The following is a 27,440-nucleotide window of genomic DNA, read 5'->3' as shown; positions in this document are numbered from 1 at the left end:
ACACATTTTCACGAATTTTCAAAAATAGCAGATCTACAAACTCGTAGCGCGGCACTCGGTGCCGCGCTACGAGCTTGTATATCTGCTATTTTTGAATAGCCCAAAGTGTAAAATAATACTTTTTAGCTCAAATGTAAAAATTACACAGTTCCAGGTCTAATGGGTTAAGATCAAAAAGAGAAATGAGATGTTTGCCCGGAACTCAAACTGAAAAAGTGAAAATAGCAGATCTGCAAGCTCACAACACGAGGCGCGAAAGTGACATGTTGTGAGCTTGTAGATCTGCTATTTTCACTATTTTTTTCCCCCTTTATAGAAATTATTATTATTTATATTTTTAATAATAGATATTTTTTTACTTGCAACTCTTAAAAATTGGTATGCGACCCAAACGCGGGCCCCGACCCGCTGTTTGGGAAACAGTGGGGGTAATGGATGGCGGCGGGAGGAGAGCCAGCCATGTTTGAGTGCCTGGATAAACAATCACGGGGTCATCTGGAGTTTGAGGTGTCCGTGTGATTAAGAATGGATGGGGGTCCGCGGGGTCCGGGCGCTCTGGATGGAAAACGGGACATTAGGCGTGGGAAACGCCACATTCAAACTCTGAGGATGTTTGGGTGTGTGATCGATGGAAAAGGCCTAAGAGTAGGAAGTGGAACAAGAGTTACGGGCCGCGGAGCCGCTGGCCTCTGATAGGCTTAGAAGGCCCGCAGCTGTGACTTGAAAGGGAACTTGCACTGCGGAGACTATAAGGCATGCTGGGAAGAGAGAGAGAGAGGGGGAGGGAGAGAGAGAGAGTGGGGGAGAGGGAGAGAGGGAGAGAGAGAGAGAGAGAGAGAGAGAGAGAGAGAGAGAGAGAGAGAGAGAGAGAGAGAATGGGACAGAGGGACAGAGAGAGAGAGAGAGAGAGAGAGAGAGAGAGAGAGAGAGAGAGAGAGAGAGAGAGAGAGAGTGGGGGAGAGGTAGAGAGGGAAATAGGGACAGAGAGAGAGAGGGAGAGAAAGAGGGAAAGAGGGACAGAAAGAGGGACAGAGAGAGAGAGAGAGAGAGAGAGAGAGAGAGAGAGAGAGAGAGAGAGAGAGAGAAAGAGGTACAGAAAGAGGGACAGAGAGAGAGAGAGGGACAGAGAGAGAGAGAGGGAAAGAGGGACAGAGAGAGAGAGAGGGAAAGAGGGACAGAGAGAGAGAGAGGGAAAGAGGGACAGAGAGAGAGAGAGGGAAAGAGGGACAGAGAGAGAGAGAGGGAAAGAGGGACAGAGAGAGAGAGAGAGAGAAAGAGGGAAAGAGGGACAGAAAGAGGGACAGAGAGAGGGAGAGGGAGAAAGAGGGACAGAGAGAGACAGAGAGAGAGAGAGAGAGAGAGAGAGAGAGAGAGAGAGAGAGAGAGAGAGAGAGAGAGGGTCCAGAAATGGAATATCACTAGTGTATTAAGTAGGCCTACTCAGATTTTTTACTAAAGTAAAAGTACCATAATGGGAAAAAAAACTGAAATACGTGAAGTCGTCCTTTAACCACTTAAACCCCATATGGCAGGGGTCTTCAACAGGGGGTCCTCAGAGTTACTACAGGGGGTCCGCCAAATCTTTGTGTGATATGATTTTTTTTTTTACATTAACCACTTGAACCCTAGCATCCCTTTTCTGAGGAGAACTTTGGCCAAAAATAGCATATCTACAAGCGCTGCGAGGCGTTGTGAGCTTGTAGATCGGCTATTTTTGGCAAAGAGTTATAGGTGTAGAGGGAAAAAAGAGCAGCAAAAGTTGACCTGAAACACAATTTTATACAATATAGAGGGGGTCCCCGCTTCATCGCTCTCTCAGCTAGGGGGTCCTTGGCCTGGAAACGTTGAAGACCCCTTCCATATGGTGTTGAGCGGTGTTATGGAAAAATAATATTCCGTTCGTTGTCATTCTAATCTGTCCATTACAGCGGAATCCCTCAGGGCTCTATACGTTTTCGTATAGAGCTCTATGTTCGTATATGTTTTCGCTCTACATTAAATATCTTCGCTGAAAATAGCCGATCGACTATTTTTTCCTGCGAAAGCTTTCCCCACAATACGGATGCTGCAGGGTTTAAGTGGTTAAGTAAAGTATGGATACTCAGAAGAGATATACTTAAGTACAGTGCCCAATAAGTAAATGTACTTGGGTCCAGTAGTCCACCACCACTGGACCAGAGTGACTTCATGTGAAGTGTGGCCACCTGTACTGTACTGTTGGAAACTAGGCCGGCCATATATGGGTTGAATGTTGACATTATGTATATGACACCACTGGCATGCTGCTCTCACACACACACACACACACACACACACACACACACACACACACACACACACACACACACACACACACACACACACACACACACACACACACACACACACACACACACACACACACACACACACACGGTAAATGTTCGGACAGTTAAGTGTTCATTTGACTTTAGTAAGAGTTACAAATGACACATTAACACTGAGGATTGTACAGTATTAACAATCGTGTCTTGGCGAACTAGAAAGCGGCTAATTCCAAGTTTCATTCATACAGTATAATGTATTAATGTTGCGTTTGAGTACTTTTAGAAGCATCATTATTATCATTGCGAGAGAGAGAGAGAGAGAGAGAGAGAGAGAGAGAGAGAGAGAGAGAGAGAGAGAGAAGAGGATGGAGGGACTGTCTATTGGTGCTTGTTACTGTACAAAGTTCAAGGTTCAAGGTTGTACTTTATTGTTACATCTTGTGTACAGGTACAAGAGTAAAACTTATTTTGATTTGTCTTCCTTCAGACAATGCAGCAGCATAAGTACAGTAGTAGTAGTACAGTATAAGGGCTTTATGCGCGGCGGAGGGCTTTGATTATCGTCCAGCGTTTATGAGACCTTAGAACCTAGTGTAGCTGAACTAATGGTTAAACAATCGATTTAAACCGTATTTCTAAATTACGGTTTAAATCGCTACAATACCGTTGAACAATACTGCTATGTAGAAGTACTCCGTTAGTCCTCAGTCCGGAATTCTAAATTTACTTGAGTAAAAGTACAAAAGCATTGGTGGCTACATTTATTTAAAGTACCAAAAGTAGAAAGTACTCATTACGCAGAATGTCCCATTTCACAAGTTTTGCTATGTATAAAATGTCAACAAATATTTTGAAAATAGCAGATCTACAAGCTCACAATGCGTCGCATCGCGACGCATTGTGAGCTTGTAGATCGGCTATTTTCAAATGGCCGAAATGTATATAGGGCTGAAGTGGTTAATGTATGTTTGTATGTAGTAAAAGTACAATATTTGCCTCCGAGATGGAGTGGAGTAGAAGTAAAAGTACTGAAAATTGGAAATACTCCAGTAGAGTAAAAGTACCTCAAAATTGTATTGAAGCACAGTACTTGAGTAAATGTATACTTAGTTACTTTACACCGCTGACTGTAAGTAGCGTCCATAAATGCACAATACAGTACAGTCTCCTCCTGCTACAGTATCTTTTTCTCTCCATGGTACAGTAATAGTTGAGTAACATCCACTGTCAGCTCTCCAGGGTCCCAGATGTCTGAGGACATATCAGTCATAGGACGGACCGCCAGGGTCCATGACCCTGCCACCGGCCATGTAAACTGCCACAGCCATCATCTCCTCGGCCGGGGCGCTGCACTGACCACGCTGCACTTGAACCACATGAACCCCTGGCGTGCCTACGTTCAGGGCACTGTGTTCAGGGCAGCGGTGGTAGGCCTGTCACAATTATTACATAATCGCCTAATCGCAATTATTTGAGATGGTCGCAATTATTCTTGCATAATCGTCATAATCGTTTCCACGTTGAAAAATGTTCACACATTTTCAAATATAAAGAAAAATACAGAAATAGCAGATCTATAAGCTTACCAAAAAAAAGCAGAAATTGCAGATCGACAGCTTACAACGCGTCACAAAGTGACGCGTTGTAAGCATGTAGATCAGCTATTTTTGCAATTGTATGGAATAATTAAATATGTCAATAATATTTTTGTATATTTAAGTCATTTGTCGTATCTGCCTTGTGCATTTTTTTACTACGAGGCCTAAAAGGAAAACCGATTTCTTTTATTCATATGTTCCAAAGTTCAACGCCAAACACACAATTAAATCATTAATCCGGATTATTTAAATTTGAAAATTAATCGTCAACTTAAATTTGTAATCGTGACAGCCCTTGAGCGTGGGCTATAAAGCAGGGCTTCTCAAAGTGGGTGCCGTGACTTGGAATGTATTTTTGATCGATTGGATACGTTATTAGTCAGAAATGTAAAGAGCATGTGGTACTATAAGACACAGCGGGACGCTGTGGGCGCTGGGGGGTATGTTCTCTCCTCCGCGTCATCAGTGCCCATACCCTAGGTGGGGTTGGTGAAAGGGCCTTTCTGTGTGGAGTTTGCATGTTCTCCCCTGTGTCTCTTAGAGTAGGTACCCTCACAAAAAAACATGCAGTAATCCTGCTCTCTATACTGCCTCCCCCTGGTCAGCCGGGGCACCTGATGGAGCGGAAAGGAGCTGGTTGGAAATTAATAACGTGTTCCTTCCACACGCTACGTCCTACCGGGGAAACTCCCCCCCTGTCAGGTGATAGGAAGCGGCCTACTCACTCCTCATGCATTGAAGGAAGCATTAGCTCAGTTCGGAGCTCTCCCCAGGCTGGCAGAGGGAGAGTAGCGCCCAGGATTACAGCTTAGGCAATTGGCACTGGGTGAAAAAAAAAGTGTTACAAAAATCGTGGGATAGAAAATAAAGCTAAAAGGATAACAAAAAAGTCCTGGGGACTTGTATCCATTGTGGTCCTTATCAATATCACTTCAGTTTAACCAACTTACTGAGTAAACCCTCTACTTAGTAAAACGTCTCTGACTTGCACTGTACTTGGTGCGTTCCTTTTCAATCTACGCCAAATCTCTTCGCAAAAAAAAATACAATCTACAAGCTCACAAAGAGACGCGTTGCAACGCGCAGTGAGTTGGTAGATCGGCTATTTTTGTCTAATCCCCGCAGAATAGGGACGCTCATGTTCAATCTATTCTATCCTAATGGAAAAGGGTTTTCCTCTTGACATACTGCATCTCAGGGGGAAAGACTGAAATATTTACGTACCGTAATATGACACAAGTGTAAGGTGCTATAAAGTATTGTAATTCAGAGATGAAAAGCCCTGAGCAAAAAAGGTTGGAGAACCACTGGCTTAAAGGTTAGAGTTTTGTAACCAAAACAGTAATATTATATGATCCCCGGACTGGCAGGAAAGATCTGGGTGGGTGGGTAAGTGAATGGCCACCACTTACCCCTCCCCCCAAACATACTGTAGCTGAAGTTCCCCTGACTTTTAACCATCTTTTCCTGTCCTCTCACTTGGATCTAGCCTTTAAGGCACGGCCTGGCTGTGGACTGGTATTTTACACAGACCTATTTGATGACGGAACATTCAGATCAATTCGCTCTTTGAGTCAGGAAAACAATATTTTTCAAAACAATCACTACTTTTGATACAGTTTACAGGTACGCAGCTTCACTATGAAGCATTTTCCATCCTACCCGTACCCCTCACGGAAAGACCCAATACATTCAATCCTTCTAATCATTCCACCAAGAAAGGGGATAATCTCAAAAGTGTACAGTACAATACAGGACATGTGTTATGTTACTTGGAGTAACAATAAACTAGCCTGGGAACATTAAAGACCTGGGAATGAAAACCCCAGAGGAGATCTGGAGCGCAAGCATCTAAAATTTGATACAATTCAAAATATTCCACAGACTGCACTACTCCAACAAAAAATTGGCTAAAATGTACCCATCAGTCATCGTATGTTCTGGTCCTGTCGACTCCTGAGAGACTTTTGGTCCAAAATCGTTGTATGTTTCTCATCACTGGGTGATAAGGTACCAGTGGCGTCGTTTAGGGATGCCACAATCTGACCTTCAGCCAATTCGAAATTCGGACAGCCCTGGCGAATATTTTTCGATTATTCGACGGCGCCGTTTTTTGAAAAATATTTTTCAAAAAACAAAAAAAAAAAAAAAAAAAAAAAATTTTTTTTTTGTTTGCTCCTGTTTTAGCATTATTATGGTCATTTCCGGGTTGCGCGGCCCAATTATTAGTTACGTTAATGTTTGGGCTGGGATGCTTTCCAGCAGGGGCCTCAGTGCGGCTGCAGAGTTCATGTTTGGGCTGGGCTGAAACAGTGAAACGCTCTGAAACTGTGGCCATTTAGAATTATTAAGACTATAATATTACTATTATTAGTATTAGCATATATTTTGATTGAAACTAAGGCATACAAAAGTAAAAAGTAAAAAAAAAAAAAAAGTAAAAAGTAATTTTTTTTTTTTTTTTTTTAAATATTAATAAAAAAAATATATAATTAAAATCGAATTTTAAAAATCATTTTCGATTATGGAGACTGTAACGAATATTCGAAAATTCGAATATTCGGTGGCATCCCTAGCGTCGTTAGGGGGGGGGGGCTTCGGTGGCAATAGCCACCAATGTTTTACCCAAAGCCACCAATAAAAACATAAAAAAATAAAAATAAAAATAAAATATTTTTTGAATTATATATCTATCACCCTAACCTAACCCTACCCCTAACCCTAAAACCGAAATAAAGTAACAAAAAACGGGGGGGAAAGTACCCAAATCCGCGGAAAAAATCGTGCACGCGCGGGGGGTGGGGCACATGCCCGTTGCCTGCGGGGCTAAGCCCCCGATCTAGTAGAGACCTAGCGACGCGTCTGTAAGGTACTGAGGCCTATAACCCCTACACTGCTATCTTTGGGTTGGTCCCAAGAGAGGAGGGCCTTCCGAGCCAGGTGAGGAGTGCAATAGCATCTGTCTCACTACTGGCCCCGTAGTAAGTACTAAATATAACTGGGAAGCCGAAAGACCTCCTTCTGTGTCCAATGGATTCAGGAGGTGATGTCAATGTTAAAACTGGAAAACAATCAGATACAATGTAAGTGGTTCACGGTCAGGGACGTGCACAGATAGACTCTAGGTGGTGCTAGAGCACCTGCCCTTTGCCCTCTTGACCAGAAGTGCCCTTTTGAAAGAAAAGAAACATATATATTTTTTTCAGTTTACAGCAGGGGTCTTCAACAGGGGGTCCGGGACCCCTAGGGGGTCCTCAGAGTTACTACAGGGGGTCCGCCAAATCTTTATGTGATATGATTTTTCTTTATACCATAACCACTCGAAACCTAGCATCCCCTTTTCTGAGGAGAACTTTAGCCAAAAATAGCCGATCTACAAGCTCACAACGCCTCGCGCTGCGAGGCGTTGTGGGCTTGTAGATCGGCTATTTTTGCCAAAGAGGTATAGGTGTAGAGGGAAAAAAGAGCAGACCAAGTAAACAAAAAAAAGTATAATTTACTTGGGCACCTGCCCCTCAAAATGTCTGTGCACGCCACTGAGAGACGTTATATGGCAACACACGTTTTTCTGAAAACTGTTCGGATTTAGAAGGCATTTGTAGAATCGCCTCATTAGTCTTAATGTAATGGGTTAAGCAGCTTGTTGTTCTATACAGTATGTAACCTGTCACGTTTCATAACATACTTTTCATAATCCCACAGTGTTCCCATACCGTACCGTACAGTACGGTACATTACACACTAAGCATTTAATCACAATTCGCTTTACTTTGTTATATCGTTGCTGTCGGGGACAGAAACCTCTTATCTCCATATTTTTTGTGTGTGTTGTTTCGTAAATGAGCGCTCTACTTGATCATACTACAGCGTCACACAAACATATCAAAAGCAGCAGATCCGCAAGCTCGAAACGCGGCGCGAAGTGACGTGTTTTGAGCTTGTAGATCTGCCACTACCGTGGTGATTCATGCAATATTGTGGAGGTGATGATCAAAGCCTCCATACAGCCGTCCTGCCATAAGGGCTTTTGTAAATGATAAATGGACAGCATTCGTAGCTATTTCTAGCCTTTCTGACCACTCAAAATGCACTTTAAAACGAACTTCACATTCAACCATTCACACTCAACAGCACAACGGCGGAACAGCCGCTGTGGCGGGTTTGAAGCGGTATATAGACTGTCACACACTCATGGTTCAAGGTCGAAGGTGTTCTTTATTGTTAGGTCTCGTGTACGGTACATATTTTGTATATCGTCGGGTGGAAACCTCATATATATGTCCAAAACTGTTCATTTTCAGCATTCAAATTCAAAAGCATCAAAGGTAGCAGACCCGCAAGCTCGAAGCGCGGAGTGGAGAAAATGTGGAGATAAGAGGTTTCTGCCCGACAGCAACGATATTATACAACATTAACAACAAGGACAACAAACAAAGAAATGAATAGTCAATAAGCTTGAACATGACAAACATCTGTGTGCATGTACAAGCTGTAAAGTGTCCTTGAAATGGTGGTGAGTGGAGGCCACCATGCAAGGCATCAACGCTTGATGGCGTCGTAATGGCTGATTTTACACTTGTTTGCATGCTGGAAGTAGCCGATCTACAGTACAAGCTCACAACGCGTTGTGCTGGTTGTGAGCTTGCTTTTTTCAGAGCGCAACACCCGAGCGCAACCAAACTTAAAATGAATTGTCTTTTAGTTCTACTCTCTTCTCCGCTAGTCCCTCAACATTATAGTTGTTTAGTTTTCTTCAGTGAAAAAAAGGTAGTCGACGAACATTTTGTGTCATAGTTTTAGTCGACTAAATGAATACTGATCAGGAGCAGTTCGGGGTGCAGTGTCTTGCTCAAGGACACTTCGACTCGCAGTCAGGAGGAGACAGGGATCAAACCGGGAATCTTCCAGCTCCCAGACGGCCTCCCGCTCTACCTCCTGAGCAGTGTTGTACAGTAATATATTACTTAGTAATATATTACTTAGTAGTATATTACCAAAATATCATTACTTTCCCCAATAACGAGTCGTGTATTACAATGGCCAGTAACATTATTACTGTGTTACTGCATTACAATGAATGTGATTTGTTTTTGTTTTTGACCGAGATAAGCACTCTCTCTCCCTCTTCTCTGCATGGTTCGTCTATGAGCCAATCCGGCGTCTGTCCAGTACGTGCAGCGTCAAATTTAACCCTCCTCGGCCGGCTTCCCTCCCTTGAACACAGGCCAATTATTGGGTTCTTACAGACGCTCGACAAAGGCTGGATGCACCGCGATGGATTCGAACCGCCAGACCCAGCGGCGGTGGGCAGGCACTTTACCACTGCGGCCACACAAGCGCATATTCTTTTTTTAAAGAGTAATAAGTAACTAGTAACTCATTGCTCTTCCCGAGTAACTTGCCCAACACTGTTCCTGAGCCATGCCGCCTGCCTTTTGTGTGGCACAATGTTTTTTTCCCCACAAATTCTTGCTAAATTAGCCTTAGGTAACATTCATCATCTTTTTGAGAATCCTCTGATAAGGTTCATTGCCCCTTTAAGAATCCTTTGATAAGGTTCATCATCCCTTTGAGAATCCTTTGATAAGGTTCATTGTCCCTTTAAGAATACTTTGATAAGGTTCATCATCCCTATGAGAATCCTTTTGACAATCCTTAGCCCTCCTTATGGGAGTAGATGTGCGTCCCGGGCCTTGATAAATGGCCTGACGTGCATCTCGTCTTCGTTGGCGAGAACAAATTGTGCCTGATGACAATGTAATCCGCGGTGACAGAGAGCTCCATCAGCTCCTGCAAAAAAAAATGGGCACATTATTCCGTTCTTTGATGTATTTTTCAAAGCCTGGTTTTATCTCCACCTAATTAATCAGCATAATGAAGACGTTTAGATGCACCGGGTGACGCTCTAAGAGACACACATCACAGGGAAGGGAGGAGGACCCATCGTTCTCATCTTTTGCCTTCGGAGAGAAATCGAAAGCCAAAAAGGTGAAAAGTCCCTTGACACCTATACTAGTGATTCTCAACTTTTTCAAGGACCCCCAGTATGAGGACCCCCAGTATGATATACTTCAGTTCAGTTTAGGAGACGAAGATCAGTTTGAAGGTTAATATAACACAACACTGAATGAAGAGTGCTTATAAGTAGAAATATGGGAGGGATAAAAAAGAAATTGGGAAATGATTTGAAGCGCATGATTGTGTTAACACGGTGTTATAGGTCCCAGCTGAGGACTTATAGGCCTAAACTTAATAATTAACCACTTGAACCCGAGTTAATAATACATAACATTCATGTAGCGCCTTTATTGATAGTATACAGTAGACTGAATGAGGAAATGGGGAGAGAGAGATGAGGAGTGACACGCCACAAAAGGTATTCGGAATCGGGATTCTAACCCGCAACACGCCAGCCTAGGTGCCCGGACCGCTATGCCAGCCGTCCGGGCCAATGTCCCTTTTCTGGCCATATCATAATAAGAGAAGATCTGGTGAAAATAGCCGATCTACAAAGCTCACAACGCGTTGTAGAAGCTTGTAGATCGGCTATTTGCATTCAAGAGATTTGGTGTCGAGGGGAAAAAAGGTGGACCCCGGTCCAACTAAGTATAATATGGATTAAGTGGCTTAAAAACTAACATTTTCGAATGGCAAAGATATCGCAAGGAATTGGCTTGTTTTATCTTTCATAGAATGCTTTGTTCCGAGGACTCAAATTAGGACTGGTCTCTTGCTACAGGCGCTGGTACTGTAAGTTCAATTATGATTGTGTTAATGAGAGAGGCAGTGGAGAGGGCTAGGACGAGAGCCAAGCAGCAGGACACCTGTGTATCCGTGCTGTCCTTGTCCCGCTTTGTGTAATCACTCATTTATCGCCGCTGTCAGGCAGAAACCTCGTATCTCCAAACGTCTGCTTTTTATGTTTTTTTTCGTCATTCAATGCTTGCTTCGAGTGTCAAGCGAAGGTAGTGAAAATAGCCGGTCTACAAGCTCACAATGCGTCGCGACCACGACGCATTGTGAGCTTGTAGATCGGCTATTTTAACTTTTTCTGAAAATGTAACATTTCAATGTAACATGTAACATTTCCTGAAAAGTAACCGTTTTGGACAGATTTCCATCCGACCGCAACGTTATGCTCCGTCATGCCATGAATAGACCATTTACAACATGATGTGGATACGACTGCGCTGTGAGCTTGTGAATTGACTGTTTTTGGCACGCGGCACCGCCATACGTCAAAGTATAAATCAGGCTTCACGATGGCCTACTACTACTATCAGGGTTTTCAAATTGAATGCATTTTTCATTTCATATTCTTTCACATGATAATTATGTGAACATCGCCTTGAGAGTGGGTCTGCTCTGGGCTGTGGACGCTGCTGTGTGTTGTTGGTTGTTTCTTTTGTGTGTGTGTGTCAGTGTGTGTGTGTGTGTGTGTGTGTGTGTGCTGCTGCCTGCAACTTATTGCTCCATTACACCTGTAGAAAACAACTTACAGTACAATGAGAAACAGGCCGCGCTATGAGCTTGTAGATCTGCTGTTTTTGAATAGCCAAACTGTAAAATAATGCTTTTTAGCTCAAATCAAAAAAGTGACAAGTGGTCACAAAAAGTGGTTAAGGTAGGAAGGTATGGATTTTCCGTTTCAAGAAAACAAACCCTGATCATCTACAGTAGACACAGAGTACCTTTCTAGACGTAACCTTCCCCTCGTGCAAATAATGAAAAATCAAATCGTTGTCAGTATCAGGAAGAATGTTTCGTGCTGTTTAAGGGGCTACTCAGCAGGGGGGGAAAATAGGAAAATATTGTAGCGGGGCGAGGGTACACTAGTAAAGAACATTTGCGGACCACTGGTTTATTTGTCACACCCCTGGTGTCAAAAGGCCTTCATCGTGCCCACCCATGGCAGTCGTTGTAATCCACTGAAAATAGAGTGTGTGGCCTTGATGCTGGAAGTAAAACCCTCACACGCACAAGGATTAATTGGGTAGAAAATAACAACAAAAAAAACAGGACAGGTCCAGAACCTGTCACTTAGCATGGAGAGTGGGAGTGTGGTGGGTTTGTCATATACAGGGGACTTCAACATTCTCTCACGATAGGGACAGTGGTGGAAAGTAACTAAGTACATTTATTCAAGTACTGTACTTAAGCACAATTTTGAGGGAGGCATCTTTTTTTTACTTTACTGGAGTATTTCCAATTTTCAGTACTTTTACTTCTACTCCACTACATCTCAGAGGCAAATATTTTACTTTTATTCCACTACAAATATTTGAAAACTTTTGATAACTTACTAGTTATTTTGTAGATTCTGATTATTATTACAAAACATACATTACGCACTTCAGCCCTACAGTATATACATTTCGGCCATTTGAAAATAGCTGATCTACAAGCTCACAATGCGTCGCGATGCGACGCATTGTGAGCTTGTAGATTTGCTATTTTCAAAATATTTCATACATTTTAAAACTCCTGAAATGGGACCTTCTGCTTAATGAGTACTTTTACTTTTGGCACTTTAAGTACATTTTGATACCAATACTTTTACTCAAGTGAATTTTGAATTCCAGACTTTTGCTTGTAACAGAGCTTCTACAGTGCAGACAGTATTGATACTTTTACTTAAGTAAAACATCCGAGTGCTTTTTCCACCACTGCCTCTGGCCCCTCTGGCTGATGAGTGCTGCTGTCACTCCGGTCATCTCTCCATGTCCGCATCAAGCAGCTCGCTCGGCGCTGACAGCTCCTGACAGCCACTGCAGCATCAGCCCTGAGTGTCCCTGTGCTCACCTGCACCCGGTGGTGTAAAGTAACTAAGTACATTTACTCAAGTACTGTACTTAACACATCGGGTGCCAGAGGTTTATTAAAATAATATACGTTCAGTGCCTGCTATTCTTTCATCCACTTACGTTGATACGTTTCGTGCTGTATTAGCCCCGACGCGGAAGTGCATGTAAACAGAGCGTGCGTGCGAGACAGTGGAGGGTCCCGACTAACGCCTGGAGCAATAATATTTCTAACGCGATCCTCCATTGCAGAGTGATCGCCGATCGAAAACGGCTCACTTCCACCATGTTAAAAAGAGGGCCCATGTCTAGGAGAATTTGTGTAGGAGATCAAGTTGCTGCTGCAGTCCTTCCTTGGTTGGAGACAGCAGCAGCAGGTCATCTGCGAAAAGTAAGCATTTGATTTCTGTGTTTGCCAATGGGATGCCTGGAGCTGTAGACTGTTCTAACGTTTTTGCTAATTCGTTGATATATATGTTGAAGAGTGTTGGACTATACACCGTCTGCCCATGTATCCATAGTGTGGTATAACACTTGTAGTGCCTTTTCAAGCTGTATGTAGACACTGTATGTGTAATAATGTACACATTAGGTTTGATACATTTCTATCTCTGTGCATGTCTTTATGCATGTCTTTATGCATGTCTTTACGCATGTCTGTCTGTCTGTCTGTCTGTCTGTCTGTCTGTCTGACACATACCTTTGGAAAATGTCTTTCTTTCTTCCTTTCATCTTGTTTTAAATGCATACAGTAGGCTACATTACATTCATATACCTGAGCTAGATATCCTATCTGGCAGCATCATACCCACAATGCATTTTGTGACAGCCACAGACAAGCCTGTCAAGAGTATCCAGTGTGGTACCTGTTACCACGGCACTAATAACGTTACGTAGTCATTACAATAAATGGTTTATTTATAAACGGGCACCGGCATGCTCGAGAACGATGCAAGTCGGGGACACAAGTTGAATTAGGGTATGTCTAAAGGTTTCTGGAATGTATAGATGGATGTTGAGTTTAAGAAGAAAGTAAAACTAGACAGAGGTTAATAACAGCTTGACTTCCTGCGGAAGCTCATGCTGTACTGTGTGGCAAGTCTATGTCCAGTGGTGGAAAGTAACTAAGTACACGTACTCAAGTACAATTTTGAGGTATTTTTTACTTTACTAGAGTATTTCCAGTTTTCATTACTTTTACTTCTACTCCACTACACCTCACAGCCAAATATTGTACTTTTACTCCACTGCAACTATTTGAAAACTTTAGTTACTAGTTACTTTGCAGATATAAATTAAACATACATAAAACATACATTAACCACTTTAGTCCTATTGTATACCTAGGATATTTGAAAATAGCCGATCTACAAGCTCACAACCGATCTACAAGCTCACAAGCTCATAGCGCAGCACAGAGTACGAGCTGGTAGATCTGCTATTTTTGAAAAATCATGAAAATGTGTGCAAATCTTTGAATATATATACTTTTAAAGCGAACATTTGCAACTCAAATCTTTGCTTCTGGGAGGTCCCTGGAACAAAATATTTCGAGATGGGGGTCCGCGGCCAAATACATATCGTTTTGGGGGTCCTTGACATGAAAACATTTGAGAACCACTGATGTAGCAACAGCATTCAAAAACTGTTAGGATTTAGAAGACATTTGTAGAATCAGCCTCTGAGGGTCCTTGGACACTAAATATCCTTGGTAATAAATATCTCACACGATGCGTTTTGAGCTTGTAGATCTGCTGTTTTTCCGCTGAATGTTCACCCCATAATAATAGCAACGTTAGTGATCATGTGGTTAAAGTCAGGATAGGGACCCATGGGCGGGCAGTCGGCCAATGAGATTGAGTGACCTCAAACTCTGGGCGTCGGGAGCTGGTAGAAACTGGGCACCGGTATCAAATCAACATATTCCATATCAACACGTAAGTACGGTGCCATGGAGGCCAAGGTCATGAATTGCTTGATGAGTCTCTCTGGGTGAAATTCCATCCAATCTTCTCATATGTACCACATGCGCCGCTACCACTAGCATGTAATGGGATAGAATACTCACCAGACCGCGACGCTGGAAAATGGAGTGATAAATTATTGTTTTGGGGGGATGGAACTAAGAATAGCCACTCGCTTTAAGAAGCAAAAAAAAACGTTGCTGTCGGGCAGAAACCTTGTATCACCGTGTTCTAACTTTGTTTCAGTTTTTTTTCCGTAAATGAATGCCCTTCCTTGACATACAACAGTCTCACACAAAAGTAGCACAAAAAATTGCCGATCTACAAGCAGTCACAAAACAGTGTGAGCTGTGAGCTTCTAGATCGGCTTTGGGTTTCTTATTTTTTTGTTTATCTGTGGGTTTTATAAACATTTAACCAGTGAAAGGTATCAACAAAAAAATGTCTTCATACAGCATCACAATAATTTTAACCCCTTTATCCATATTTTATACGTTGGCTATTTAAAAATGGCAAATATACAAGCTCACAGAGTGTCACTTTGTGCCGTGTTGCGAGCTTGTATATCTGCTATTTTTGGCATATATCTTCTCTTCTGGGGATTCCTGGCACCAAAACATTTTCAGATGGGGGGTCCGCGGCCAAATATACATCAATTTGGGGGTCCTTGACACGAAAAAGTTCCGCTCCTTTTTTAGCCATTCACTGAAAAGTAACGTTTTTTTGGACATACAAGCTTTTCTTTCCCACGACGGCAAACCAAAATGATGTGAGAGCTCAGCTCAGCTTGCAGGGCATTTTCCTCCTTTTTTTTCCAGCGAGACATACATCACATGTAATGGCCGTCGTTTTGGCAAGCAAGACTGTCCCTGGCTTTAACCCGTTTAGACCGGGAACGCATCTATGTCATTTTTTGATTTCTTTGGCTATTCAAAAAGCTCGTAGCGCGGCACTCGTTTGTAGATCTGCTATATTTTTTGAAAAATCGCGAAAACGTCTGCACATCTTTGAATATATATGTTTTTGAAAGCGAACATTTTTTACTTTAATCTTTGCTTCAGTCCGTGGCCAAATACATATATAAAAGCTAACAATAGACTGTTGCTATATCATTGGTGCTCCAACTTTTCCCATGTCAAGGACCCCCAAAATGACATGTATTTCTCAAAATGTTTTTTTCCAGGGACCCCCCCAGAGGCAAAGATTTTAGTTAAAAAAAATCTTTGCTTTAAAAACATATGTTCAAAGATTTGCACCAATTTTCACGATTCTTCCAAAAATAGCAGATCTGCAAGCTCATAGCGCGGCACTCGGTGCCGCGCTATGAGCTTGTAGATCTGCTATTTTTGAATAGCCTAAAGAAATCTCAAAACGACACAGTCAGATGCGTTCCCGGTCTTAATGGGTTAAACAAATCTGGCTTCATAGAGACGGATGGCTGCAGCCACACAGGTCGGTGTGACAATAAAAGCAGACAGTCACAGGAATTAAATCAAACCCCTGCGGTAATCGCATTCAAAACTATTGGATGGCCCATTTTTTTTTTTTTCATTTGCTCATCCTTGAGGTTATGAAGGGGCGCGATCTCTGGGGCTGCATGCGTGCAACAAGGTCCACACGTGGCGGCCTCGATGATGTCACAGGAGGAGGAGGGGGGGGGCGAGGGGTTTCAGAGGCGGCGATATGGGTGATAGGAATACACTTTTAACCCATTAAGACCGGTGAAAGCATCCGTCAGTTTAGATTTTAACCACTTTAACCATTATAGATCTGGCATTTTTTTTAAATCATGAAAATGTGTGCAAATCTTTGAATATACAGTATATATTTTTAAAGCAAACATTTGTAATTCAAATCTTTACTTCTTGTGATTCTACAAAGGTCTTCTAAATCTAATCTAAAACAGTTTTTTTGAAAAATTGCTATAATCAGTGGTTCTCAAACGTATTTGGCCGCGTATTTGGCCATCTCAAAATATGTTGTTCCAGGCCAGGGGCCCCATGAGAAAAGATTTGAGTTAAATATGTTCGCTTTAAAAAATATATATATTCAAAGATCTGAAAAAAAAATCAAGATTTTTCAAAAAATAGCAGATCTACAAGCTCATAGCGCAGCACTCAGTGCCGCAATATGCGCTTGAATTGCCAAAGTATTAAATAATGGTTGAAGTGGTTAGTTATACACAGATGCGTTCCCGGTTTCAATGTGTTAATAAGATAAAGGCTGACGCTTCACCTGAATGTTGCCGCAGGGAAGATCTTTACTGGTGGTGAGGATTATTAACTCCGTCATCTCTGCCAGCAGTGGACACACAGTGACCGAATACATTTCGTTGCTGTCGGGGCATGAAACTCTTATCTCTTTTCCTTAACGTTGTGTTTTTTTTTGGGTTAATTAATGCCCTACTTGATCATACTACAGCATCACACAAAAGTATTAAGAGTAGCAGATAAACAAGCTTGCAACTTTTGCTATTTTTGAATTTGGACATAATGAGGTTTCCACCCAACAGATACAATTTACTTGAGTACTGTACTTAATTATTTATCCTTTTTTGTATGCGTATTTGCATTTTTTGATACGTTGCATATTGTTTATTGCGTCGCATCGCGACCGTTGTGAGCTTGTAGATCTGCTATTTTCAAATATTTGTGTACTTTTACCTTTGGTACTTTAAGTACATTTTGATACCAATACTTTTGTACTTTTACTCAAGTCAAATTCCGGACTTTTACTTGTAACAGAGTACTTCTACATTGCAGTATTGATACTTTTACTTAAAGTAAAACATGTGAGTACTTTTTCCACCACTGTCCATGAGATGATGGACAGCTCACGGGCTCAGTTTTTTAACCCATTAAAACCCGGGAACACATCTGTGTAACCACTTGTCTTTAACCATTATTTAGTACTTTGGCTATTCAGAAATTGCAGATCTACAGCAGATCTTTGAAAAATCGCGAACCTTTGTGCAAATCTCTGAATGTATGTATTTTTTAAAGCAAACATTTTAACTCAAATCTTTGCCTCTGGGGGGTCCCTGGAACAAATCGTTTGGCTATGGGGGGCCGCGGCCAAATTCATATCATGTGGGGGGTCCTTGACATGAAAAAGTTTGAGAACCACTGATATAGAAACATCCCTACTTTCTCTGTAAATATACCTCATGATTCTACGTAGCTTTATTCCATGATGTTTTGAAATATATATATTTAGTATTGTCTACTATAATGCATTACTGATGAATTGAGTGCAACGGAAAGAAGCCCCTGGTGGCTTTTTATGTTATCCTACATTGACTGTACTACCAGTACTGTTAATAAGCATGTTAATAAAGTATTCAATCAATCAATCAATTAATAATGCATAAATCAAAAATGCTGCTTTCAAACTGAACCCCCGCCCCCTCATTTTCTAGCTGCAAAACAACTCAACTAAACTAAACTGTTGTATTTGAAATGCAAGGAGACAAGCTTGTAGATCTGCTACTTTTTGAATAGCCAAAGTATTAAAAAATGGTGGTTACAGATGCGTTGAAAGCAAATGCCCTCACTGCGGCCGAGCCACTCGTCACAGAGACTGTAAATGAATTATTCAACAGCTCTCTCTCTCTCTCTCTCATACTCTACATCAACACACGGTCGGTCATCCCCACCTCTGTGTGGTGCATTCACAACATCTCCACTTCGCATCCAGCCGCTGAGGAGGAGGAGAGTCTTGAATTTGATGATGTGCTGCTGCTACCCTTGGAATACAAATCATATTGTCGCTGTCGGGTAGTGATGTGTCGTTCATGATCGATTCGTTCAAAAGAACCAGTTCATTTGCCGTGAACGTGAACGAGCTCGTTCACTTTCTGAAACTGTTACGTTCACGTGCGACGTAAAAATAAAACGCTCCCGCGACATTAACCATTAACCACTTTAGGCCTATTTTATACCTAGGCTATTTGAAAATAGCAGATCTACAAGCTCACAACGCGTCGCATCGCGACGCGTTGTGAGCTTGTAGATCGGCTATTTTCAAATATGTGAGTACTTTTACTTTTGGTACTTTAAGTGTATATTTTGATGCCAATACTTTTGTACTTTTTCTGGAGTACATTTTTAACACTAGAGAATAGCGTTACTGAACGAGAACGTGAACGAATCATTTGAACGAATCATTGCCGTGAACGTGAACGAAATCGTTCGTTCACTGAAATGAACCTTTTTTCCCACCACTACTGTCGGGTGGAAACCTTGCATGTCCAACACCGCTACTTTTCAGGAAAAGGGGGGAAAAAAGGAACAGGTGTTCCAATGGACCCAGTGTAGTTATTATTTATTCACAAGCTCGTTATAATACTTTTCATTGGTTCGATATTTATAAAGCCCAAAGACGCATTTCAACCTGGCCTCCCTATCTTGGGCATGTGTCATTATAGGCAAAAAAAAATTTATTATCAAAAATGAGAAAATAGCAGATCTACCATTCTACCATTTCACGCGTGCCATCCCATTGAGCTGGTAGATTGTCTATTTCTGCTAATTTTATGCAAAGTTGTCATATGATGAAGTACATTGTCTCTCTCGGATGGAAACCTCATACCGTATGTATGTATAACTGTTACTTTTCAAAAATAGCAAAAGTAGCAGATCCACAAGCTCAAAACGCATCGCTTCGAGGCACATTTCGAGCTTGCAGATGTGGTACTTCTGATGCTTTTGTGTGACGCTGTTGTATGATCGAGTAGGGCGTTAATTTACGAAAAAACACAAGTATGGAGATATGAGTTTTCTGCCCGACAGAGACAATATAATACATTAATTTATGAAGGAGAAAAAAATATTGGGGGTAACCCAATAGCGGAGGAGTACCACATGGGCTGAAATGAGACCCCAGTTCAACCATTTGCTGCATGTCATCAATCCCCAGCAATAATTCAATCCAATTCAATTCAATTCCATTAAAGTGTCAAATCACAACAAGTTGTCTCAAGACACTTTACAAGTAGGGCAAAGGCCCGACATTGTCCCACCCTGAGCAAGCAATTTTGCGACAGTGGCAACGAAAAACTCCCACTTGAGAGACAAACAGAGGAGACAGAGAGGGAGATACAAGCAGTAGCAATAACAATAAGAGTAAATATAATAGTGTAAGATAGTATATAATAATATAATATAGTGCAACAATAATGTTAGATAGTATATAGTGGTATAGTATATGAATGTTAAGATAATATACAGTATAGTAGTATAGTATAATATAGTAGCAATCCACAGTCATGCTCCATGGAGAGGCCCGGTCCACAGTCCCATTATCTCTCTCTCTCTGTGTTTCCTGTCTATCTCCACGGTACCTATCAAATAAAGGCTCAAGAAACTTTCAAAATGTATGAAATATGGAGATTACAACAAGGTTCCTGCCAGACAGGGATATACTGTTTTCAAAAAATGTCCAGGTTTGTGTATCTTGTCAACCTGCAGACATTTCTCTCTCCCTCTTTTTCTCTTTCTCTCTCTCTGACCCCTGTCCTGGTCACTGTAGATTTAATTAGTTCTAGCCCAGTAACCCTGTGCTTCTGTGTGTGTGTGTGTGTGTGTGTGTGCGTGCGTGCGTGCGTGCGTGCGTGCGTGCGTGCGTGCGTGCGTGCGTGCGTGTGCGCTTGTGTGTGTGTGTGGTGTGGTGTGGTGTGGTGGTGTCCTGCAGGCTACGGACATGCAGCCCCCAGCACAGATGGAGGGAAGGTGTTCTGCATGGTGTACGCTCTCCTGGGCATCCCGCTCACCCTGGTCATGTTCCAGAGCCTGGGCGAACGCATCAACACCATGGTCAGGTAGGCATCGTCACAAATCGTTACATAATCGCCTCCTGATCACAATTACTTGAGGTTAATCGCAATTATTTTGCCTCTCTCTCTCTCTCTCTCTCTCTCCCTCTCTCTCTCTCTCTCTCTCTCTGTCATCCTCATAATCTGCACAGGCTTCATAACATCGCTGCTGGGGAAGAAACCTCTTATCTCCATATTCTAACTTTTTGATTTCGTTTTTTCTTGTAAATGAATGCCTTCTTGGATCATACTATATAGTACAGTGGTTCTCAAACTTTTTCATGTCAAGGACCCCCCAAATTGACACTTATCAGCCCACGGACCCCCATTTGAAAAGATAAGCCAGGGACCCTCATAAGAGAAGATTTTTACGGCTCTAGCAGTGATTCTCAACCACTTTAATTTCAAGGACCCTCAGTTTGACATGCATAAGGCTAGGGACCCCCATTTAATAGCATTTATATCTCTGGGACTCCAATTCCTATTGTAAAATCAATGTTTAATCTAACTCTGAGAGTGTACAAATGGAACCAAATGGACCCGTTAGGGTCCATTTGGTTCCATTTGTACACTCTCAGAGTTACAGACCCACAAGGGTCCATTTGGTTCCTGTCTATCATTTAGCTGGGGACCCCCTCAAGTACCCCTGGGGGTCCCCGGACCCCACTTTGAGAACCAATGCAATAGTATATACTACAATGTAGTATTGCTTCATACTACAATCGTATTTCTGTGTAAAGTGAGGTTATTTGTTGTATCTGCCCTGTGCAGTTATTGTTTACTAAGCCTAAGAATGTAAAAGATGATGTTCCCATGAAGGCCAAAAACACAATTAAGTAACTACGGTAATCACTAACTATTTGTTGGATAGATAATCGCCAACCAAAATATACATTGTTGCATGACAGTGCCATGCAAAAACAGTAATAAAAAGAACAAACAAAAAAAAAACTGCAAGCTTTTTGAATCATTTTCTTTTTGTCTTCACACTTTTTGCCTATAATGACATGGCCCAAAATAGGGATCAATTATTAAATGATTGATTATAAACTATTTTTTGTAATCTTTTAAATCAATTAGGCTAGTTGGATTAACTGTTGCACCCATGTGGGCAGGTACTGTACCAGTGGTGTAAAGTAACTAAGTACATTCACTCAAGTACTGTACTTAAGTACACTTTTGAGGATTTTTTTTACTGTACTGGAGTATTTCCCATTTTCAGTACTTTTACATCTACTCCACTACTCTACTACAAATATTGCACTTTTACTCCACTACAATTATTTGAAAAATTGAGTTACTAGTTACTTTTCAGATTATGATCATTATGATATTATGAAACATACATTAACCACTTTAGCCCTATTTTACACCTAGGCTATTTTCATTTTAGCACTTTTACTTTTGGTACTTCAAGTACATTTTGATGCCAATACTTTTGCACTTTTAATCAAGTAAACATAGAATTCCGGACAGAGTATTTCTATATTGCAGTATCAGTACTTTATTTAAGTAAATAATTTGAGTACTTTTTCCACCACCGCCAGGTACCTGCTCCACCGGCTGAAGAAGTGCCTGGGCATGCGGCGCACCGAGGTGTCCATGGTGAACATGGTGATCATCGGCTTAATCTCGTGCATGATCACGCTGTGCGTGGGCGCCGGGGCCTTCTCGCACTTCGAGGGCTGGAGCTTCTTCCACGCCTACTACTACTGCTTCATCACGCTCACCACCATCGGCTTCGGGGACTACGTGGCGCTGCAGGTCTGCTGCCACTCTCAGCTTTGTTTTACCCATTAACCCATTAAGACCTGGAACTGTGTCATTTTTAGATTTGAGCTAAAAAGCATTATTTTACACTTTGGGCTATTCAAAAATAGCAGATATACAAGCTCATAGCAAAAATCGTGAAAATGTGTGCAAATATTTGAATTTTTTTTTTTTAAAGCGAACATTTTTAACTCAAATATTTGCTTCTGGGGGTCCCTGGAACAAAATATTTTGATGGGGGTCCGCGGCCAAATACATATCATTTTGGGGGTCCTTGACATGAAAAAGTTTGAGATTGTTGAGATTTAGGAGACATGTATAGAATCGGCTCAATGGGTTAAGACCGGGAAACGCACCCGTGTCATTTTAAGATTCTTTGGGCTGTTTAAAAATAGATATGAACTTGTATTTCTGCTTTTTTTTCTGAAAATTTGTGCAAATCATTGAATATTTTTTTGTTTTGTGATTTTTTTTTACTAAAATCTTTGCTTCTGGGGGGGGGGGGTCCCTGGAACAAAATATTTTGAGAAGGGGGTCCGCGGCCAAATACATATCATTTTGGGGGTCCTTGACACGAAACAGTTTGAGAACCACTGATTTTTTTTCAAAACTGTTAGGATTTAGAAGACATTTGTAAAATCCCCAGAAGCAAAGATTTGAGTTACAAATATATAACTGAAAAATTGAAATTGAAATTGAAAAAAATATATTCAAAGATTTGCACACATTTTCCAGATTTTTCAAACATAGCAGATCTACAAGCTCATAGCGCGGTAATTTCCTCGTTGAAATGTACCGTGTACAAATAAACCCCACCTTGCCGTTGCAGAAGCCGCACGCGCTGCAGAACAAGCCCCAGTACGTGGCGTTCAGCTTCATCTACATCCTGACGGGCCTGACGGTGATCGGCGCCTTCCTCAACCTGGTGGTGCTGCGCTTCATGACCATGAACGCCGAGGACGAGAAGCGCGACGCCGAGCAGCGTGCCCGGCTGCTGTTGCAAAAACAGCAGGGGCAGCAGCAGGGCAACAACGGCCAGGCGGCGGGGGGGTGCGGGCAGCACCAGCGCCTGTGCGAGGTGGACCCGGCCTCGCCTGCCTCCACGCGCTCCGGGGCAGGAGGGTGCATCGGCGGAGGAGGTGGTGCAACGGATGGCGGTGGCGGAAGGGGAGCCAGCCGCGGCCTGCGGAACGTTTACGCGGAGGTGAGCAGTGGGTGCACCGTTGTAAATCTTCATGGCTTCCGGCATTAACTCATTGACTGCCTGAGATTAAAACATTGTTTTTCCATCCCCATGCCAGCGTTTTTTACCTTATATTGATGATGATCCACCGAGAGCCACAGGAGCCGCGATATGTACACAGATGTAAACAAAAAGTGTCTGGGGGGGGTGGGGGATGGTTTCCTCTATCCACCGGAACAAACATTTTGTAACCGCGATCGGCCATTTTGCCGATCGCGGTTACAAAATGTTCGGCTGTTGAATATGGCTCGTTTTCATCAAAAAAATAAGAAATCCGAGCTAGATGCGTTTTCTACAACTCATAACATAGGAGTGAACGGAAGTGTAATTTTTTGGGATGACGTCACATCCCTCCATTCCTTCTCTCAGAGTCAAGGGATCATTCCTAAGTTGCGTTAGAGCACCCTCTTGTGGGTTCTTTTTTTTAGCGGATCCTGCTCTATACCTGACTTTGTCCGTGTTCACCGTCAACGTTCTGATTGGTCAGACCCATCAACGTTCTGATTGGTCAGACCCGTCAACGTTCTGATTGGTCAGACCTGTCAACGTTCTGATTGGTCAGACCCGTCAACGTTCTGATTGGTCAGACCCGTCAACTTTCTGATTGGTCAGACCCGTCAACAAAGTGATTGGTCAAGCTTCACGTGACACATGGCTATAAACACATTATAAACACATATCGATGACATAATGTATCAAAGGCGCCGCTACCTTCACACAGGGTGTGATTTTTTTTTTAAAGAGCAAGGCAAGTGCTGGATTTGAAAGGATGTAAATATAAGTCTTTGGCAGTTAATGTTAATGGCAATGTAAAAGACAATCTTAAGTCTATTGTATTTCCTCCTTTGGGGGAAGATGAAGCTACCATTTTCCCCCTCCTCTGCTCCTCCAGGTTCTCCACTTCCAGTCCATGTGCTCGTGCCTGTGGTACAAGAGCCGGGAGAAGCTGCAGTACTCCATCCCCATGATCATCCCCACCTCGTCGGAGAACTTCATGGAGCAAGGCGAGGCCTTCTCCAACCCCGCGCTGCACTCCAACGGCTGCGTCTACAGCATGCAGCAGCAGCAGCACCACTCCACCATCAGCTCCGTATCCACCGGCCTGCAGAGCATCAACGCGTACAGGGGACCCAACAAGCGCCGCAGCTCCATCTAAGGAGCGCTGGTTCTCAGCCTTTTTTGGGGGAATTTCAAAGACCGCCCAGTTTGATATGCATCAGGCCACGGACGGACTTTAATCTCTGGGGACCTTGATCTACACTGTAAACTCCTAGGTGTTAATTTAACTCTTGAGAGGGTACGAATGGAACCAGATGGACCCTTACGGGTCCATCTGGTTCCATTCGTACCCTCTCAGAGTTACAGACCCGTAAGGGTCCCCCTTTGGACCCCAAGGATGAGAACCAGTGATCTAAGGGAGGGTTGAGCGGTCTCAAACTTGAGTTTCACCATCGTCGTGGTCCAGGGAAAGACGCTGCTAACTGTGCTACGTTGATCGGCTAGCATCATGGAAAACGGAACTCCAGATAAACGGAACCGAAGACACATTGGTGTTCCTCTTTCTGGTACTGATCACCCAGGCTGCCTGTGTACGCCCGTCTTCACTGTAGCCGTGGGGCTGGACAATATATCGATTACGTTATATCGATATCGCGATATGAGACTAAATATTGTCTGGGATTTTGCATATCGAATTATCATGATATGGCAAAGGTGTTGTCTTCTCCTGGTTTTAATCACTTAAGCCTTATTTTATATTTTCAAAAACTTTTCAGAAATTGTCAAAAACAAAACAGTGAAACTAGCAGATGCTGCTATTTTCACATCAATGTGTGAAATCTGTGTGTCCATCTGTCGTTCGCGTATCTCGGGAACCGTCCGACCAATCGACTTCAAACTCGGCACGCGCGTTGCAGAGGACCCGGGGGAGTGCAGTGCCCGGCGTCGAGTTGGTCTGATCGCCGGTCGTCCAGAACCGCTGATCCAACCGATATACGGAGATCTGGGTGTCCAGAACCGCTGAAACAGTATATGCCCATATATGGGCATGCCCATATATGGGCGTATCGCCAAGAACCCGGGGGTGTGATGGCCCGAGAGTCGAATCAGCTGATCTAAAAAAATCTGCAAATCCCTATATATGGAAAACCCTAATGTTTATAATATGACGTCATAGTACCGACATCATAGACTGGTCAAGACTCCATATTTGGGCATGCCTGACACGGAACTCCATATATAGGCATAAAGGGGACACAGACAGACAGACACATAAATCTGCATATATGGGCATAACAGACGGATGGATGGGTACAATGCGTACGACGGGTATTGTAAAACTGGGAGGGCATGAATTTCCAACTTTTTTTTTTTTACATTTAAAAGAAAACTGATTATTGTCACAATGCAATATTGAGTTAATCGGTAAAACAAAATAACATTGTGATATCATTTATTGTTTTCATATGGTCCAGCCTTCACACTCTGGCCATACAGTTAATATTCGGTGGCTTACAAGCACACAGCTGAAGAAGGGAGTTAACCCTCATTTATACTCCTTAGTATGAAGGTGTTGCTCAGTTCTTGTTTTAAGCTAACCGGTTACTTTAAAAGGTTATGGGGTGAGCGACAAAGACGTACGTGGTCCATTTGGACCAAAGTTCTGCCCCTCTGAATTCATCATTGATTTCTGAATTAATACGGGTGATTTCAGAAATCATAAGGGTGACTTCGGAATTCATATGGGTAATTTTGGAATAGGCTCTATGCACAGCAGCCATATTTTCACTTCCTGGTGTTACCAATGATACTAATGAAGGCTCTGTTCCATTTCGTGTAGCACAGTGGTTCTCAGATTTTTTTTTATTACCACGACCCCCATAACTCTGAGAGTGTACAAATGGAACCAAATGGACCCTTACGGGAACATTTGGTTCCATTTGTACACTCTCAGAGTTACACACCCGTAAGGGGCCATTTGGAAACCCCTTAAGGAACAATGGTGTAGCAGAGTGTTTCCAGTGAGTCAACATGCACAATATCAGCACCCTGACTCTGTTTGACCAGAATGGAACCGAGCCTTCATTAGTATCATAGGTAACACCTGTGAATGTCTTACACTATGGCTGCTATGCATAGGGCCTATTCATAAGAGTAATTTCTGAATTAATAAGTGATTTCTGAATTTATAAGAGTGATTTCAATCATTTCTGGGATCTCTGACCCTTTTGTCACGGGACTGACATTATGTACATTGTTCAAATATTAGGACGTTTTATACTGTGAGAGACTTTTTTTAAGTAGGATGGAAGGAGTGTAATTATATATAAACAGTGTATAATCTTCACCAGAGGAAACAAAATAACTTTATTTTGTCTATAGATTCAAAAGGAATCTTTAGCCGTAAGTGTTACGCTTACCAGAATGAAATGAAAATGTATATATATACAGTATATATTTGTGGACAGTTGTATAATTACAGTTGTTAATGCGGGATGCCTCCTATTTTTCCATTGAAAGTATTGAAAAGAGGCTCAGTCTGTTGTCCTGTGTGTCTCTGGCTGAATTTCAGTTTGAAGTCAGATGTTTGTTCATACAGTTCATTTTCTGTTTGTGGAAGAACGTATATGGTGGTCCATTATTCAGTGACTTGTAGCGTGTGAGCAGGGACGAGCTCAGACAAGCCTGATTCACAATTTGTCTCCGTAAATAGCAGATCCACTACTCCGACTACGTGGCTTCCGCGTGCGGTTAGGGTTAGGGTTAGGTATAGGGTTAGTAACCGTCGGAAAGGCGACATGTCGGAAAGCCGACATGTAACCCAGATCCACAAGCCCGCGACTCATGGGCTTGTAGATCTGCCATTTTCGGCACGCAACACCCCTGAGCAAAGGTGTATACAATCGGGCTTCAGTGTCTCTTGCTCAAAGACAATTTTTAACCACAC

The 27,440-nt window shown here is 42.4% G+C and overlaps 1 protein-coding gene across 1 annotated transcript in view; it reads left to right on the top strand.

Annotated features, from left to right (window-relative positions):
• The window catches only part of kcnk3a (potassium channel, subfamily K, member 3a), a gene marked incomplete at its 3' end in the record, with an annotated part of 64,165 nt that extends 39,515 nt beyond the window's left edge, over nucleotides 1–24,650 (top strand). The window contains exons 2-5 of the mRNA XM_084081946.1: nucleotides 20,361–20,487; nucleotides 22,029–22,245; nucleotides 23,081–23,455; nucleotides 24,387–24,650. Of these exons, the coding sequence (XP_083938072.1) occupies nucleotides 20,361–20,487; nucleotides 22,029–22,245; nucleotides 23,081–23,455; nucleotides 24,387–24,650 (983 nt within the window). The remainder of the gene's footprint in view (nucleotides 1–20,360; nucleotides 20,488–22,028; nucleotides 22,246–23,080; nucleotides 23,456–24,386) is intronic.
• Nucleotides 24,651–27,440: the final 2,790 nt, after the last annotated feature.

Source organism: Gymnoscopelus microlampas (assembly GCF_963454915.1).
Source record: "Gymnoscopelus microlampas genome assembly, chromosome: 16".
NCBI lineage: Eukaryota > Metazoa > Chordata > Actinopteri > Myctophiformes > Myctophidae > Gymnoscopelus > Gymnoscopelus microlampas.
This window is presented reverse-complemented; position numbering and strand designations above follow the sequence as displayed.